Here is a 17169-nt window from a genome sequence, read left to right as displayed (position 1 = left end):
GTCGCCTAAACAACTCAGAAAATCAGATTGTGAACTGACAAATGTTGCATTTAGTGCCACACGTTACACGTCACTGCTCTGGAAACACTGGTATAAGTGTCTTTTAATAAGGGGCTGCTAGGCTACCCCGTATGTTGTTGTTGTCTGTTGTTGTAGTATTGTTGTATTTTTAACTGGACCCAGAGTCTGTACTAATAAATTATCTATCTATCTATCTATCTATCTATCTATCTATCTATCTATCTATCTATCTATCTATCTATCTATCTATCTATCTATCTATCTATCTATCTATCTATCTATCTATCTATCTATCTATCTATCTATCTATCTATCTTTGCCACATCGCAAATCCCAAACATCCAGTTGGCAACAAATGACAACAGGGTGGTTTAATCAGATTGACCTCAATGTAACCTGCAATTAAGTCATAACGTGACCAATGCGTTAGGTGTAGGCTAATTGCCCTGTGCCTTTGTCTTGTTTAACTAGAACAATTAAACCACAGAGTCGCAGTGTTTTTATTAGCGTTTAGCACATATAAAGTGCAGTTTTAGCTCATCACCATCATACTTAAATGATGCGGGAGCCTCATCAACGCTCAGTGTGTTAAACAGCCGCAGCCGCAGTGTCTCAGCCTAGAGCTGTGGAGTGGACGGTAGGCTACAGTAGGTCAGTGGGTCGCCAGCCTGTGAGTCAGCTCCACGATAAACCAGGAGGTGAGTGAAGAGGGCCACCACCTCCCGGAGGCAACAGGTCCCTCACGCAGCCTAACTGTGCCCCCCAGTGGACACCTCCAGCCGACACCGGTGCCACCGCTCATTATTGTTGTTGAGTGTTTTTTTTTTTTCTCTTTGCTTTGCAGTGAAGATTAAGAAGAAAAAAAAACGTCCTCCTTCTGTTTACCCTGTAGCGATTAGATATTTTTTTTTCAACAGTTGTGAAATGTTGCGTGCGTTAATCTTAGTTTTTCATCGCAAATGCAGGGGCATTTCTCCAGCAGCCATTCCCTCTCTCCCCGGTGAAGACACAGCAGGGCAGTGCGCTTGGTTGAGCAGCGCTGGAGGAAGCAAAGCGTGGAGAGAGGAACAGTTCTCAAAACTCTGAGCGGAACATCTTGGATTCATTTGCGCGTTTTTTAGCGGTTTGTACCCACTTTTTCTTCATCACTCTTCAAATTAAAGCCACGAGTTTAAATGAAGTTAGCGATAAAAGCCTAGGTACTTCTACTTAATCTAAACACGTTTTCAAACTTTTGGATGCGCATTTCCTTCTGGCTTTTGTGTCTGTGTGTCAAAGTAGGCTTTGTGCCTGCGGAACTAAACTGTCAAGTTGTTATCAGATTTGTGTTTTTATTACCAAAATTGTTTTGATAACTTGGGACTAGTTTTGTTGTCTCGATGGCGCGGAATGTGCGGCTTTTGTGTTGGTTTTGGCGCATTTCTCTTGTGCACAGTTGTTTTTCTTTCAGATGCATTTTAACCTCATGTGCCACTGCCAATGCTTTTTGTTTGGCACATGTGGTCATAAACACCGGAGTGTCCTGCTCCTGCTGCTGATCTCTCCCCTGTGGCTCAGCCTCCAAACACTCTGAGATTTTCTTAGCATTCAAATGAGCAGCGTGAGCTCTCTGTTCTCTCCCCAGTCCAGCAGGAACTTTGAGGGACAGAGTTGGTTCTGTTCAGACTGGATTATGTTTCAGCTGGATAACAGTGCACAAGTGCATGACTTCATCCATCATCTTACTGGATGTCCTGTGTGTGTGTGTGTGTGTGTGTAGATCACCTCTACAGTGCCTCTTTGGTGTGGGCTGAGTGAAAAAAGCAACAAGCACCTGCAGGGCCGCATCAGTGGCCCACACCCCATTACTGCAGTATGGGCAACTTTTCCAGCAAGGACGGCCATGGACTCACAGGTATGTCAGCACACACACTCTTTAGTATTGGTCAGATCACTGACTTTGAATCTTCTTTGCTGTGTCTGCATCCTAACATCGGTTCCATGTCAGGAAGCAAAAGGCTGGCTGTGTGTGTGTGTTTCTTATTCTTTGAGATAAAGTCATCACATCTCAAGGCTATGACTTATCTAGCAGGAAGAGGCTTGCAGAGCAGAAGAAGGAGGATGACATGTACAGGAGGAGGGAGGGTACTGCAGTAGAATTCCCCAAGAAAGAGGCTGGATGAGGGAAAATAAGGAAATTCAAGGCAACAAAAGGGGAAGCGAGCGGAAAGAGACGAGTGTATGTGTGTGTGTTGAGCAGTAGGAGGAATCTTGGCAGCCCTCCTGTGTGTTGCTCGGTGAGTGGTCATTCTCCTCGCGTCCCTATGTGATTTGTTCTGGCCCCGCCAGGCCAGCTGTGATGAATCGGCAGAATTCCCCAGCTCAGCACAAGGGCAGCGGATTAATCATAGGAAGCCTAATGCTATCTGACACACACACCCACACAAACCTGAATGAACACACACACACACACATACCACTCTCTCTCTCATTCAGTCAATCTGCCACCCATGGTTGGACGAGCACATTAAGGGTTGGAATGAAGAAATAAGACGCAGGGGTGGTATGAGAAAGTTATTAGACAATCCTGTCATTCTTCTCCAGTGATTTGGCCTTACAGCAGGTGGTGCATAACTTTGCTAATGTTTGACTGCTGCTCTTACATCACTTTAAAAAAAGCACACTCATTTTGCTTGCAGTGAGGCTTTTGTCCAAACAAGGGAAAGGAGGAAAGAAAAGACGGAGACACAATGTCCGACGGTTCCCATAGCTTCTGAAGTTATTATTAGTTGGGCAAAGGAACGCTGAGTCAAAAAGTAAAAATCACTTGTGTTATTGTTACTATGTCAAGTCTAGAAATGTATTTGCAGCCCCCTGCTGCAGATTCGTCTATATATAAAAGTTGTCCTCTCTGTGTTTGTGTGTGTTCCTGAATTAGCAGAATGAGTGTCACAGCAGAATTGCGGATGAGCAGCACAAGAGGAATGTCTCTATTAAATGTCTTCAGGGGCATGGCCTGGAAGTCTGCAGGGCAATGAAGGCCTTGTTGTTCTGGTCACCTCCCTGAATGTTGTTTTCAGTTTAAACATGCCATTAGTGACCACTGAGCTGTTTCCTCTTGTCATTCTGTCCGTGATCCAGCTGTCTGGCCTTGTCTCTCAGTGTTTCTTGCAATTACACAGAAGCTTAACAAATAATCATGAAAAAATGCTATGAGTTTCATTGTGCAAAGTGTTTTCACTTTCGTCTAAATGGAGGAAGTTTCTCTATACCTCAGATCAGAGTTAAAGATGAGCATGAAGCATCTTGTATCCAGTAAGCCTAAAACATGTCTTGAGGGCCTTTTGAAATATGTATTTGCCATCCTTATCCTATCTGAATTTAATGTTTTTTTTCTGTAGGGGCCCATGGGGAGAGTTTCCACACTCCCCCTGCTTCTCCACAAAGTGATGTGCCAGCTTTCATCCCTGGTGTCCCCCAACTCCTTCAGCCTACCTCGCCTCAGTCTTCCCTTGCAGCCCCAGTTTTACCTCCACCTCCAGTTCCTGTTGTCACATCCACTGGGAAGAAGTCACAGCCCAACTCCACCACCACCAGCAGCACCCCAAGCACCCCAACCTCCCCCAACACTTCTAGTCCCACTCCTAACTGGAGGCCTCATTCACCACTCGGTTCTAAGAGCTCAGCCGCTGGCCCTGGACTTAGTCCAGTGCGCAACAAGCCAGGAGCTATTGTGGTTAAAGGAAATGCTTCTTTGGGCAGGAACGGAGGTCCCCCAACCTCCACTCCAAGGACTCCAGGTTCCCATGGGAAGACTGTGGCCGTCAGCCCGTCAAAGAGCCCTTCCTCTCTGTGTAGTGCCTCACCTTTGGTTGGCAGCTCTTCAGGCCAGGACTGGAGAGAAAGGGACAGTGGTTTGAGCCAGTCTTTACTGGCTCGCCCTGAAGCTGGGGACGGCCACGGTGAGGAACTGGAGAAGCTGCTGGAGGAGTGTAGGACATCACTGGGTATCACTGCCAGTCAGGATGGGGCCACAAACACAGCAGGTGAAACAGCATATACTATGTTGCTATACTACAATATTTTTCATAACTTTTGGTCGAACAGAATTTTTTGAAGGTTGTTTGATCACTACAGCTCATGCAGTTTGGTTCCTCTATTAAAGGGCATATCTGTGTCTTTGACATTACTGCATGACTTTGTATTTCATACATATGCATGTGATGTCTTCTGACATTTTTGTGTCCTTTCCTCAGAAATACTGAAACATTTACTGACAGAGGTGAAGACTTTGAAGAATACATTGCAGGTGAGATGTGTTCCAATTCATTCTTTGTTTTTGAATACACTGACACACTTTCCTCTTCACAAGTTGTTTGGTATGTGATATGAAGGTTAAGTGGTCATTTGCTAAGTCCCTCCTACTAACCTCAGTTGCTCACTATTACTCTAGCTTGGCAACTTTAATGGGACCAGACCTGGACACATTACTGTGGTTCTAGTCAAATATTTTTTTCCATACTTGCCCTTGCTATTTTGCGTGCATAAGTGTGTTCAACACCGACAACATTAGCAACATGCAGTGCACTATATGTTCCTGGGTTGTGTGATCATAACAACATATTGCATGTGAAATGCTGGACACTTCTCATCTTCAATGGTAGCCATCTTGGCTAAGTGGCAGTAGACGAGGGTTTCACTAACCTGTTGTCAAACTTGTGAGTGATAACGGTGGCAAGGGAAGCTACAGCTGCAAAAACGATACAGAAAACAACATAGGTGTAAACACAGTGGTAAAATAATTCAGCCAGAAACATTTAAAGACCCCCTAACCCAAAAATTGATTTTAAAAAAAAAATTATTAACATGTCAGTGTAGTGTTTGGGTTCTGCTACAAGACATTTCAGCAGCAAAGTTGCTGATGCATGCCATAACTGAGCATTTTAGATTTGAAAATGCGGTTTCAAAGCCAGAGTCTGAAAAAGTTGCATTCAGTTTTTCAGCACCAAGTCAGGTTTAATACGTCAGAATCCCTAGCTAGTAGCTACCAATCCCGTAGATTTTTTTTGCATCTCATTTGTTGTTCACTGTGATGGTGACACTTCACATACAGCTACATGTTCAACAACAGTCTCAGTGGATGACGTGGCCAGGGGACATTATTGCTGCCTTGAATGTGGGAGACCAGGGTGCAAATCCAATTGTGAGCTTGATTTTTTAAATATCGCCCTCTGTCTCCCCTGCCCCCGCTGATGTGCACCGCCGTTACCGAGTAAACCCGGGGGCGGTGGGCGGGTGCAAGTCGTGACACATTTGCATACTCATGAATATTCATGTAACCTGGATTTTTCAATGAGGGAGAAATAGTAGACGTGTTTTTAGTTTATGAGAACAACTTTTTTGTGGGAAAACAATTTTGATCAAAACATAGTCATAGCAGACTAGCATTTTTATGAATTTTAAAATGCCTCTTTAGGGGGACTTTAAGTTTGCCAGGGACAGATGTTTCATGAAACCCATGAAGCTAACAATAGTTTAGTTACACTGTAGCTAGTAGGTCTTATGTCGTCTAGCTATTCTTACAGTTACAGCCTGCAACACTGACAGCCCCTGGCTTTAAACAAGGATCACTTTTTCTTAAAACTACTGACATACATTTGTGCCATTGAAAATCAAAAGCATGACAATCAATTAGAGACCATGCTGAAGGAGAAAATGCCTCAGTCCTGTAAAAGGAACTCATTCTGAGTGTTCATGTCAAAGTTTGTGCTGCTTTTCCCACTGAAACGTACTTTTTTGAATCTAGCTCAATTTTTCCACTGTACTAGTTGTGACCTTTCATCCAAGAGATAACACCAAACCACCCCCACCTCCCAATCACAATAGGCCCTAAAATGGGCCCCGTTCGGCCCCCTGGGAGTTCTAGCTCTGCTAATGAAGGTCTTCCTGTCCTCTGCTTCTCCTGAGAGGCCCAGAAGAGGAAAATCTTTGAGATCATCTTCTTTTGAACTTTCTTTCAGCTCATACTTACAGAACAGATCAAACATGGTTGCATGTGGTAGCTCTATGTGAAAGCAGAGGCACTGTTTCAATGTTGGCTGCTTAAATAATGAAGAGGGTGAAAATGCAACTACACCAAAACTTTAACATGTTTTAATGTTTCCTTTCCTGGCAGAAGATGCTTGTCCAGTCTGGTTATTTTAGACCATTATTAGGTCCCAAATTTAAAGTTGGATAAACCATCCAGAATGAAACAAAAAACATTCTCCAGCCCGATTGCTCAGGCGTTTCATGCTCTTCTGAGGATGGTGATATTCTGTGGTAATTTCCTGTCAGTCGTTCATTCGTTCCAATGCCTGACCCTCCCTTATGAGGATTGTAGCCAGAGGCTCCCAGCTTCCTCTAGATCTGCCACAGATTACAACAGCTGGAATATGACCTACAGTGTGCCTCCCTCAACACCATCTCCTTCCCCTTCTTTTCTTCCCTCTGTGTCTTCTGTTATTCTCCTGTTTTGTCCTGGAATCAGATTTGTTTTAATTGCATCATATTACAAACGAGTACTAATTTGATGCACATGCACTCGACTGCTTCTCCTCCACACCTCGGTGGTGTCACATCTTTCTCCACTTGATATTCTATCCCTGCTCCCTCCTGTCTTTCCTTCCCCTATCGTCCGCTTTCCCACATTCCCACAAGGACGAGGAAATATAAGCTTCACGCAGACCAGCTCAACCTCAGAGAGACTGTGGTGTAGTACTGAGAGGTAGCCATGTATTAAAAATCCAACACTGTGTTTACATGGGCCCTCCATAGGGCAATATAAGCAAGCTCCTGTCCTGGGAGCCTTTTTTGTGTACTGTAGAGCCAGAGTGGAGGGGGGGGAGTGCAGTGCAGTGCAGAGGAGGGGGTTCACATTCGGCTGTTCGGGAGACAAAACTTGTTTTGTTTTGTGCTGTGCTGTGTGGGGTGGGGTAGGGTCGGGGGTGGGGGGTGACTAGCTGTGGCCATGTGTTTCTGTGTGTGTGCTACACGTGAGGACAGAGGGCTCACAGACACGTACAGATGCATTGACAGTCTTGGAGAGTACAATTGGTTTTAGCTTTTTGTAGGAAAGACCCCCTCCGCCCTCCTCCCCCTCCTTCCCTTGCTGTGCCTCTCTGCCTTTTCTTCATTCCCTCATTCTTTCTCCATTAGAGATCTGACCGCTCCCTCCCGAGAACAAGAACTCAAAACAAAAGTACCCTACAACTTCTGCTGCAATGCCCCACCCCTTCTTCTGTCTGTCTTCTCCTCACCCCTACTCTATCTTGCTCCCTCCTGCCCACGTCTTTTCTTCCGGTTCCATCCATCTTTTCATCTGACCCCAAATTGCTTAAGCTCTTTTCCCCTGTAGCTTTGACCTCCTGTTTTTTTGTTTTTTTAGTAATTTACGTAGCCATTATTCTTCCAGTCACATTCTATCAGCTTAGCCTCTTCATCTCTCTTCATCCCCACTTTCCCAAAAGTCTCTGTCACCCTTTGTCTGTCCAACAGTCACAATGTATTGTATTCCTGACGTACTGTAGTTAAACTGAACTCTGAGAACAGACACATGATTACCCAATGTGCAAACTACTAAAGGATGTTATCCAATGTACCATCTGTGTGTACTTAATGTGCACCACCAGTCTCCAATTGTCTTAACCAACAAAAATGAAAACACTCCATTCATAGCTGACTAGTGGGTGGCATGTCAGATTTGTGCTCCCTCCTGGACATTTCATTGATCTCAAAGCCCTGCTTAGGAATCAGTTCCAGGTGAACGCTGCCGGAGACTTCCTGGAATGATCTCTAGGTTTTCTCCTCACTGGGAAACCAGACTTAAAACTGGTGTGACTTGGAGGAAAGGGCTGTGTCAAATTTGCATACATTTGAGTAAACCACACTGGACCTGTTTCCTTTAGGTCTGAGGACATTTAGATAATGCAACTTGTAAGCTCTCTGAGGTTCTTTTAGTAGCCATTCTGCAGATATTTTGGCCATTTTGTGCCGTGCAGTTGCAGCTATAGAGTTACCGATTTGTCTCTTTACAGACACAAGAGTGTGTTTTACATTTTTTTTGAATGCACATCACAGACTGAAAGGCTGAAAAGAGCAGCCATTCCAGAGTTGGGATGTTTCCCCAAGTATGTGTTAGAAAGACTGGGCGTGGAGGTGAAATGGGGACAGATGGTTTGAACACACACAGTACACAATCTCCAAGTGTGTTGGATGCTTTCCAAGAACTGTCAGGAAATCAGATGTGAATCAACAGTACTGACAACAAGTGTATCTGTGTGTGCAGTGTGAGTGCTGGACACCACATCTGGTCCTGCAGTGGGGCACTAGGTCAGGTCTCGAAGGACGTAGCGAGCGTGTGTGTCTCAAGACTGACAATCCCCGCCCTTATCTCAGTGCAAATGGAGGAGCGCCCCTTCCTGTTTCCTTAAACAGACATGCTCCAGTTGGATTGTCCACGCGCAGATAGCAATGACTCTGAAGACAACATCCTCAAAGTCGTAGTGGGAATTTTTTTTTTTTAGTATTCCTTAATATAGAACTACAAACAGAGGCCCACTACCCTGCTATTCATTTGACGCGTGTTGCCAGGAGGTTGTGTGCTCCTAAGTACTTTCAGTGTGTGAGAAAACTGAACAATGTGGTTTGGTGGTGAGGTAAAACAATAAGGGAGGTGAATGTGTGGGAGAGAAAGGGGGAAATATGATGTGTGTGTGTGTGTGTGTGTGTGTGTCAGCTTCGAGGATAATCGGGTCCAGCTGTGGTCTTGAGTCACTGGTCAGATGAGGGAGAGACTTGGCTCGGATAGCGCCTCCTCCTCTTCTTCCTCCTCCTCCACATCTCTATCCATTCTTCATCTAATTACCAACCTTCCCAACCTTTCCGCTCCTCAACAGTCTCCCTCTCATCACTCTTTCTAACATTGCTCCACAGTCCTGTACGCTTCCTCTATTAAATCAGTGTGATTCCAACTACTTTTATTGTCCTTCTAATCTTCTTTTCCCTTTTCACATTCCCCCTCTCTCTGTTTATTGCGGTCGCCTAAAAATGTTTTAATACTTGTATTGTTTACCTCATGGCTTCATTGGGTGCGAGTCTCCTTTTGGTTACCGCTGATCTTGAAATCAAATCTCTGTTTTAGTGGAAGTTTCTCATCTAAGAAGTGCAGCTCATTTCTAATGGGTGACAGTGGGTAGCAAGAAAAACACTCAATGAACCACAGGAATGGTGATACAGGAGCCAATTTCACAATGCTCCCAAAATGTTGCTTAAATGCGTTCTGTCTGTCGTCGTCCAGACTTGTTTGGGGTTGTTTTTTTGTTTTTTTCACATTCTTGGTTAGTTGATTTTAGAAGATATGAATAAAAACCTTTTTGCCTCATTAGAGATGACTTGCCACTGCCATTCCTCTCTGCTTGCTGAGGCTTGCCGTTCAGTTCAGTTTAGTTCAACTTGTAGCCTCCTAATGAGTTGTCCTAATGAGTTGCTCTCCTAATGTTGCTCATTTGATTTGATTTGATTAGTCATTGTCTACTGAGGGTTCAACTATGTCTGCTTTTGGCAGTCAGACCCAGATTGGGTTTAAAAAAATGCCCGTTTTAATCCTGTGTATGGAATGATTGCGGGAAAATGACTGACAGCACAATAATCCTTGTCTTAGTGTTGCAGCTTGTTTATACAATACTGCAATGACAACATGAGCTGCATGTATTATTGAGGAGCAGATTTAAATAAGAAAATGTTTTTCACGCCAGGGGTCAGGATGAGCTGTGATGTTGTTGGTAATCCTTTCACATTTCTGTGTCATCATGTCAGCATATTTGTATAAAATGTCCAGTACTGTGACTCGTGTTATGACTAATGTCATTTCCCTGCTACCACATTAACCTTAGATGGCGACCATGGTAACATGATCATGTACAGCCACACAGAGGTTTTACAGGATTCCAAGATGGTGTTGTTAGAAATGATTTATATGATTAAGTTTAATATGACTTTTGCAAATGACTTCAAGTGTGTATAAAGTGGCTGGATCTGTTTTGAGAGGTGACATCAGTGACGAAATCTTTCAAAATAAATGTCAGATGGGGCGGTGCGTGGCGCAGTGGTTAAGGTGGCCGCCCCATATGTAGAGGCTACAGTCCTCAACGCAGGCGTCCCCGGTTCGAATCCCGTGTCGGGCAGACCTTTCCTGCATGTCATTCCCCCTCTCTCTGCCTCCCCCTTTCCTGTCTTTCTCACTATGCACTATCAAATAAAGGCAAAAACGCCAAAAAAATATACTTAAAAAAAAAAAAAAAATGTCAGATGAGCTGTCGTGTTGCTAATTCTGTGCCAGCATCAATCTTTTAAGAAAAACAAGGCGCGTTAAATGTCAGCCTGTGTTGCTACAAAGCATCTTCAGATGGAGTGAAACGTTTTTCCATGTGAACACGTTGTGCACTGTTGTTTACCTTCCAGACGGAGCGTGGGGAATGGCTGCAGTTCCAGGCTGACCTCCAGGTGGCGGTGTCAGTGGCAGACCGCCTGAGAGCCGAGGCAGAAGAGGAGCTGACGGCGCTTCGAGCGGTGCACAAGGATGTGGAGAGGGAGCTGGCTGCGGCCCAGCAGAGACAGAAGGAGGCTGATGTGCAGCTGGTCACTCTGAGAGGGGAGTTAAAGGAGAGTAGGCAGCAACTGGCAGCTCTCACCCAGGCTCAGAGCAAAACTGATGCTCAGGCTTCATGTCAGGAACCAGAGAGGCCCAACGCAGAAGCAAACAACACGTCTGACAGCAAAGAAGGGACCCAGAGGGGCACGGATAGAGCTGCGTACCGGTCAGGACGGGAGTTGACGGAGAGCAGAAGCGAGAATGACGTGACGAAGAATGTCGTCAGCGAGGAGGCGAGGACGGGCTGTAAGGATGTGGCCAAACGTTACCTGAGAAACGTAACCAATGAGGACAGGAGTGGAGAAGAGTTGCGGTCCACGGAGACACGGAGGACCGGTCCCACGGAGAGATCAAGGTGCGAGAAACTATTTTAAGAATACACAAGAATTTCTGCAGCACATTACTGATGCGTCACTTTGTGTGGTCAGACAGTCAGATATTTAAAAACAAAGGCTCTTTCCCGTCTTAAACATTTTTTGTCTCTGACATCGCATACAGAAATGAATAACAATTGCCAAATTTGGTCAGGTCTGTGATTGTGGCCTCTTCTGAATGTGTTGCACTCAATCCACAGGCTTTTACGTGGCCACTTGGCTGCAGCTGAGTGGAATAGCTGCCCAGGAAAAAATGCCATCAAAAACACTAAAACTCTTCGCTGTGTATTGTAATATTACAGAAGCCTGTCCAGACTACCTGCCTCTTCAGACTCCCTCAACACGCAGAATGGGACCTCTCAGTCCAACACTGCCACAACACTTGGACCCACGAACAAGGTGAGATAATTTGTCTTCTTCACTAGTGGTTACTTGTTAGTTCTTTCTTTGTTTCTGGTTGTTAGCCAGTACAGTAGGTGCCTGTGGACTTAATCAGTTCATGCAACGATTTTGCCCTAATTTGTATCAATTCTGTTTGTCTTCAAGAACCTGGGGCAACTAAGAGGCCGAAAAAGTCTGGATTGGCAAGACAGCAGATCAAGCAGTGACATAGGTGAGTGTGTGTGCAAAACGTTTGTGTATAATATGTCATATGTTTTTTTTTTTAACTTTTTAAGTGTTAAAGGCACCATGTGGAACCTTTGACCACTTGTGGTGCTGTTGAGCAATTTAAGGCTCCCTGTTGTGTGTGTGTGTGTGTGTGCATAAGGCCAAACCAAGTGCACACACATAGCTGATTGTTTATCATTATTGTGTTGCATGATATTTGATACTAGTAATGCTCAAAGAAGCAAAGCAATGTCCCTGCAAAGGCAATGAAAAAGAAGAAAAAAAGAATGAATGTGGCTTTAAACATGTAGATGGGTCACTGGTTGTGTAACTCAACATCTCTTCTTTCAGTGCTGCTTGTTTGTTATTGTGACTGGCTGTAAGGCAGTATGGCTGCTTGTCGTTGCAGGAAAACGTGAGGAGTCTCTGAACAAGTACAACTCTGCCCTCACCGAGTTAGCTCCCCCCAAGTGAGTCCAATCAGTCCCACAAACACACACACACACACTCTGATGGACCATTGTTTCCAAGAGACCAACCTAATTGCTACATCCTGTGTAAAACTAATAAATTGTTTTGACCCAAGTACATTTGTCTGCTGAACTTTTAAACCTCAATATTGGGGCCAAAACACTTCTCTCACCTGAATCACCGTTTGAAGTTTTTCTTTCAGTACAACAGTTAACTACTGTATGTGAAAATATTGTCTACTTGTCTACTTCTACAAAATCATAACAAGCACTCCTGTAATTTGAAAATAAAAAATCTGAAGCCCTGAGCAGTTTGTGTCTTGTTGCCAGGTCCCAAGATGGTTTCAATCCACTGCTGCGTCGCCATGGAGGCTCCAAGAGAAACTCACTGCTCCGCTGGTGTCAGATCCGAACCCAAGGCTATAAGGTGAATCCTGGATTTGTACATTAGTACATATGCTTTTCTTAAGGGATACGCCAACTTTTTTTTTTTTTTTTACGTGTCTTGCCTCACTCCCGAGTCCATGACAAGCAGATAGACACCATCCTTTCGACTGTGCGTGCAGTAACGAGGAAGAGCGGTTCAAGCAAAGATGGTTTATTTTGGTTCAAGCCAGCTACATCGAGGGTAGGTTAGCTTCCTATTTCAAAGTAAAAGCACTTCTGTATGTAAAGGGCAACGGGTGTTTTTATTTTGTGAAAGTAACCGCAAGTAACTGGAAGTGTGTTGGTCACAACGGCTAGCTTGAGTAGCGCCGAATTCGTCCGAACAAAATTGTAAACAGCTGATATTTGGACAAATTAACGACACACTGCTGATCTAAACAGCTACTTTCTCGCCTAAAAATGTTTGTAATGTTGATAAAGTGATATATTTACAGAGTTTAGAGCTAAAATTAAACCAGCTTCTGACTGCTGATTTCGGTTTGGGTAGGAGGCAGGCTAACCCTTCCTATACACTTCCAGTGTTTGAGCTAAGCTAATCTCCCTTGTTACTGCACGCACAGTCGAAAGGATGGTGTCTATCTGCTTGTCATGAACTCGGGAGTGAGGTAAGACACGAAAAAAAAAAAGTTGGCGTATCACTTTAAAACTAGACTGAAACATTTTTTGCATTTTGCGTTTAAAAAATTTAAAAATTCCTACCAAACCAACGGTAGATGCTACAGTTTTGAAACTTCACCACAATGTAGCCCAGACACTGCTGAAACTTTTGTTCATTTAGACTCAATACAAATTATGAAGTCCATCACTCTGTTTTTTTCAATAACTGTAAAACTTTTAAAATGTATCTCCTCCCACAATTTATGCTCAATTGTCACCAAACTTGCTGGAGAGCATCGTCAAACTGTGCTCCACAAAACTTGTTTCTCGGATTTTTGATTAATCAAAAATTGAGCCTACAGTGCATGAAAACGTTTGACTGTAAACAGTACTGTAAACATATATGATCTAATTCCTGCTAAATACATTTTCAATCTTCCTGAAAAAAATTGTCATGTCATTGTCATTGTCAAAATAGTCATGGTTGATGAAGTTCAGCAAATATCAGAATTTTATCTCAAAAACTGAATTTTTGAGAACATTTTGAATTCTGCTCTCATGGGAACAACTGGAGTCAATGTAAGAGTGACATTTTTAAACATCACATTTTCTCTTGAGAAGCAAAACACTTATTGCTCAAAACAAATCACCAACATTTCCATGCTGTCAAGATGCAATTTATGTATTATCAGATTTTTGTTTAGATATTAGAATTTCTGACATTTTGACCATTTTTGAAATCTGCTTTACCAACTGCTGCCCGGACAGTGTCTCGCTGAGTCTATTTGAACAGTGGTCTCACTTCCAGACGTTGTTGTTGTTGTTGTTGTTGTTGTTGTTCAAAGGAAGAATATCAACTTGGTGCTTCGCATGAATTGTAGTGTGTGTGTGTGTGTGTGTGTGTTGTGTAGTGTGTGTGTGTGTGTGTGCTGTCTTTCTTAGGGTTCAGCCCTAGCAAGATGTCACATTGCTTTTATAAAATAAAAATAAAATAAAAACAATTAGAATTCCAGTTCTCTCCATTAAAACTAAAACCACTGGACCTCCTTTCCATTTCCTATCCTGTCTTTCATTTTTGTTGCAGAATATTGACATCACCAACTTCAGCAGCAGCTGGGCTGATGGTCTGGCCTTCTGCGCTGTCTACCACACCTACCTCCCCTCTCACATCCCTTATAGCACTATGACTCCAGAGAACAAGGTAGGAAATGTCCCTGCCTGTGCAAATGAACAGGACCGTTTGATTTATGGTGTTCAGGTTATTGATTCATTCTTCTTTTCTTTGCAGAAGGAGAATCTCAGTCTGGCATTCAAAACAGGGGAGACTGTTGGGATTACACAAACCCTGGTAAGAGCTGGTCCCCTATTTATAAGCAGTTTCTACTTCTGTGGGGTTCCCTTTCATGTACATCTGTTGCAACTGCTCATCTGTAAGACATTTTTTTGCTAAGTACATGAATAAAAATATCTGAATCTGAGCTGTTGCGTTTTACAAGCAATGTAACAGCAAAGGAACATCTGACCTGAGGTTGAGTTTGAGGTTATAAACCTATTTGAAATCATTGTCCGGCAGACGGTGGAGGAGATGCTGAGGGCAGGTGGTCCTGACTGGCAAAGGGTCCTGAGCTACGTGGAGAACGTGTATCGCCATTTTGAGATGTGACTGCTTCAGGTACTGACAGACAATCCATACTGGATCCCTAAGGACTCATCAAAGGAAACACAACAATGGTTCCCTGAATACTATACCACACCTTTAGCAGGTGCTGGAAACTGGAGGAGCCGTTCTTCTGTTTGAGCAATAATGAGACGTTAAAAGCTTCAATTTGCAACCTTTAACATGAAAATATTATTTTTTCTTGCCGTTAAAATGCAGATAGTTGTAGAAACAACAATAACAGTGAGAAGAAGCCATCATAAATAGAGAATAGAAACCCTGATGAACATCAGCTTTTTCTTCTCTGGTGATTTCCATTAACTTTTAATGTGATTCTGCAGCTTAGGCAAGAAAAGGGTTTAACGTTGGAAAAAGTTAAGATATTTACTCAATAATTGTGTTTACTTTCAGTCAAATTCTCACAGCTACATTGGATGAAAGTCTTTGTTTAGTCCTTTAGACGTATTTCATCCTGAGTTTGTAACGATAACATACAAAGGCTTAATGTCGAACCAGACCTTTTTCTAAGAAATAATAATTTTGGAGTTTTAATTTGCTGTTGTGGGATGAAGTTGTCTTCTCCCTCTTCTCCTTTGTTTGCTGTCATAGGAAACTGTTCAGGTAAAGACTGTGGAGGTGGTGTGGTGAAAATCTATTTTGTTTGAGTGGTTTGTTCCCACCACCTCCACAGTCAGTATTTCAACATTTCTTATTCTTAATCAGCTGGCATTTCACATACAATATGTAGTCTGAAGAGTTCAGACACAGTGAAAGTAGACGGCTTATCCAGTTGAGTGAAATATGCAGAGGTGAGCATCTGACCAACTGAGGAGGGGGAGGGAACAATTAACAAAATGCTGCCTTTTTGAATGCAAAGGGTAAAGGATATGACCCCCTTTAGTAGAAATTCAGAGTATGTGGAGTATGGTGTATGTACAGAGTGATTTGCTGTATATGTCTCCACACTGGTACTTCACTGGCAGAAAGTACTGTATTACAACATGTTTTTTGTCAAAGACATGTTTTCTTCAAATATATATATATTTTTTGCCTTTTAACCTTGTATGTGATACTTTGCAAAGATTCCATTTGCTCCTGACCCTTTTAGCTCTCTGTAAATATGCACTTTGTCAGCACTTTTGATGGTGTAAGAATGTAATGTACAGTTTTGACAGAACTGCTGTGGTCTTGATGAAAGCTCAGTAGTATTATGTGGCAAGGCTGCAGACCAGTCAGAACATTTGTCCAAGTTAAAAATTTCTCTCTCTCTTTTTTAGTGACAGTAAACGTTTTAAAATCCATAACTCAAAAAGTGCCTCCATGTTATCACAAGTGGGCCAGTGCTGTTCAGGTGCTCAGGGACGTGCATTGCAGGAGTGACATAGAGCAAAAAGAATATGAGCTGACACAAGTTTGCACATCCAGTTTCAACACAATGTCACGTTCCACCTGCATTCTCACAGATGCACAAAAACACACTGTCATACTTCACCAGTGCTGAGAAACGAAACACCAGGTAACGACATGTTTGAAGCCGAGTTTGTGGCCAAAGTCGTATGTGCCAAATGTTGGACGGATGTGCCTTTTTATATTGTAAAACATGTTCATATGTAACTAGTGTGAAAAAAAGCATGATACCAAAGAAATAAAATATTAATATGAAACAAATAATAATGTGTGACTATTGTGTAAACATGTGATCAGATATTTCCCTTTTGTTGGCTTTTTGGCTAAGTCAAGTACTCCCACCTCTTCCAGTTTAGGTTTAGCTTTAATGTGATTAGTTAGCCTTGAGTTTGCTGCCTCCTATGGGTGATAAAGTGTGCATGCAGGTTGTCATTGAGCCTGTTCCATCATGTTCCCTAGAGAAAATTATAATCACTGCTCAGTGGTTAAAACGTGGCCCCACAATGTCAGCTACTCTCCTCTGTCCTGCTATTCTAGTCACTAATCCTGTGCGTAACCTGTATTTTTGTGTCACTCTGGCATACAGTGCACAACAGTGACATTTACTCAAGTTTAAACCAGCGATGGTAGAAATAACTTTTTTTTGGACTGAGCATTTGGACAAAGTTAACTGTGTTTTCCTTCCACCATCCACATTATTCTCCCAAGATAAACTCTCATTATCACCCCACTCCTCTGCCGTCTTGACACCCCGCATTGTCGCAAAGTAATTAAAATGTCAAACCTGTTTACCAGATAGCTGAAGTGTGATAACGGGGATTTGTTCTCCAAGGAGAAGGTTTTACTCTCAAAATGTTTACAAAAACAGTTAAGATTCAGCTAGAAGCCTCTGTTTTCATGCCAAGAATTCAACTCCCA

At 43.0% G+C, this 17169-nt stretch overlaps 1 protein-coding gene across 1 annotated transcript; it reads left to right on the top strand.

Moving 5' to 3' along the window:
• Positions 1 to 1648: 1648 nt before the first annotated feature.
• On the top strand, positions 1649 to 16240 carry LOC146964083 (uncharacterized). Its single transcript, XM_085767506.1, has 11 exons — positions 1649 to 1915; positions 3402 to 4046; positions 4257 to 4309; positions 10501 to 11045; positions 11367 to 11463; positions 11611 to 11677; positions 12083 to 12143; positions 12474 to 12570; positions 14272 to 14388; positions 14476 to 14535; positions 14761 to 16240. Exons 1-11 carry the CDS (start codon positions 1876 to 1878, stop codon positions 14848 to 14850), a joined length of 1872 nt encoding a protein of 623 aa, XP_085623632.1. The 5' UTR covers positions 1649 to 1875; the 3' UTR covers positions 14851 to 16240.
• The last annotated feature ends 929 nt before the right edge of the window (positions 16241 to 17169 follow it).

This window comes from Trachurus japonicus, chromosome 22 (assembly GCF_045865225.1).
Source record: "Trachurus japonicus isolate A0001 chromosome 22, Traja_1.0".
NCBI classification, from domain to species: Eukaryota; Metazoa; Chordata; class Actinopteri; order Carangiformes; family Carangidae; genus Trachurus; species Trachurus japonicus.
This window is presented reverse-complemented; position numbering and strand designations above follow the sequence as displayed.

What these genes read in the sequence shown, in the direction of transcription:
- LOC146964083 (XM_085767506.1), top strand. Translation starts at nt 1,876, where the DNA reads ATGGGCAACTTTTCCAGCAAGGACGGCCATGGACTCACAG. An exon ending in CAGATCAAGCAGTGACATAG is followed by an intron (nt 11,678 to 12,082) that starts GTGAGTGTGTGT and finishes TTGTCGTTGCAG; the next exon opens with GAAAACGTGAGGAGTCTCTG. An exon ending in CTATGACTCCAGAGAACAAG is followed by an intron (nt 14,389 to 14,475) that starts GTAGGAAATGTC and finishes TTTTCTTTGCAG; the next exon opens with AAGGAGAATCTCAGTCTGGC.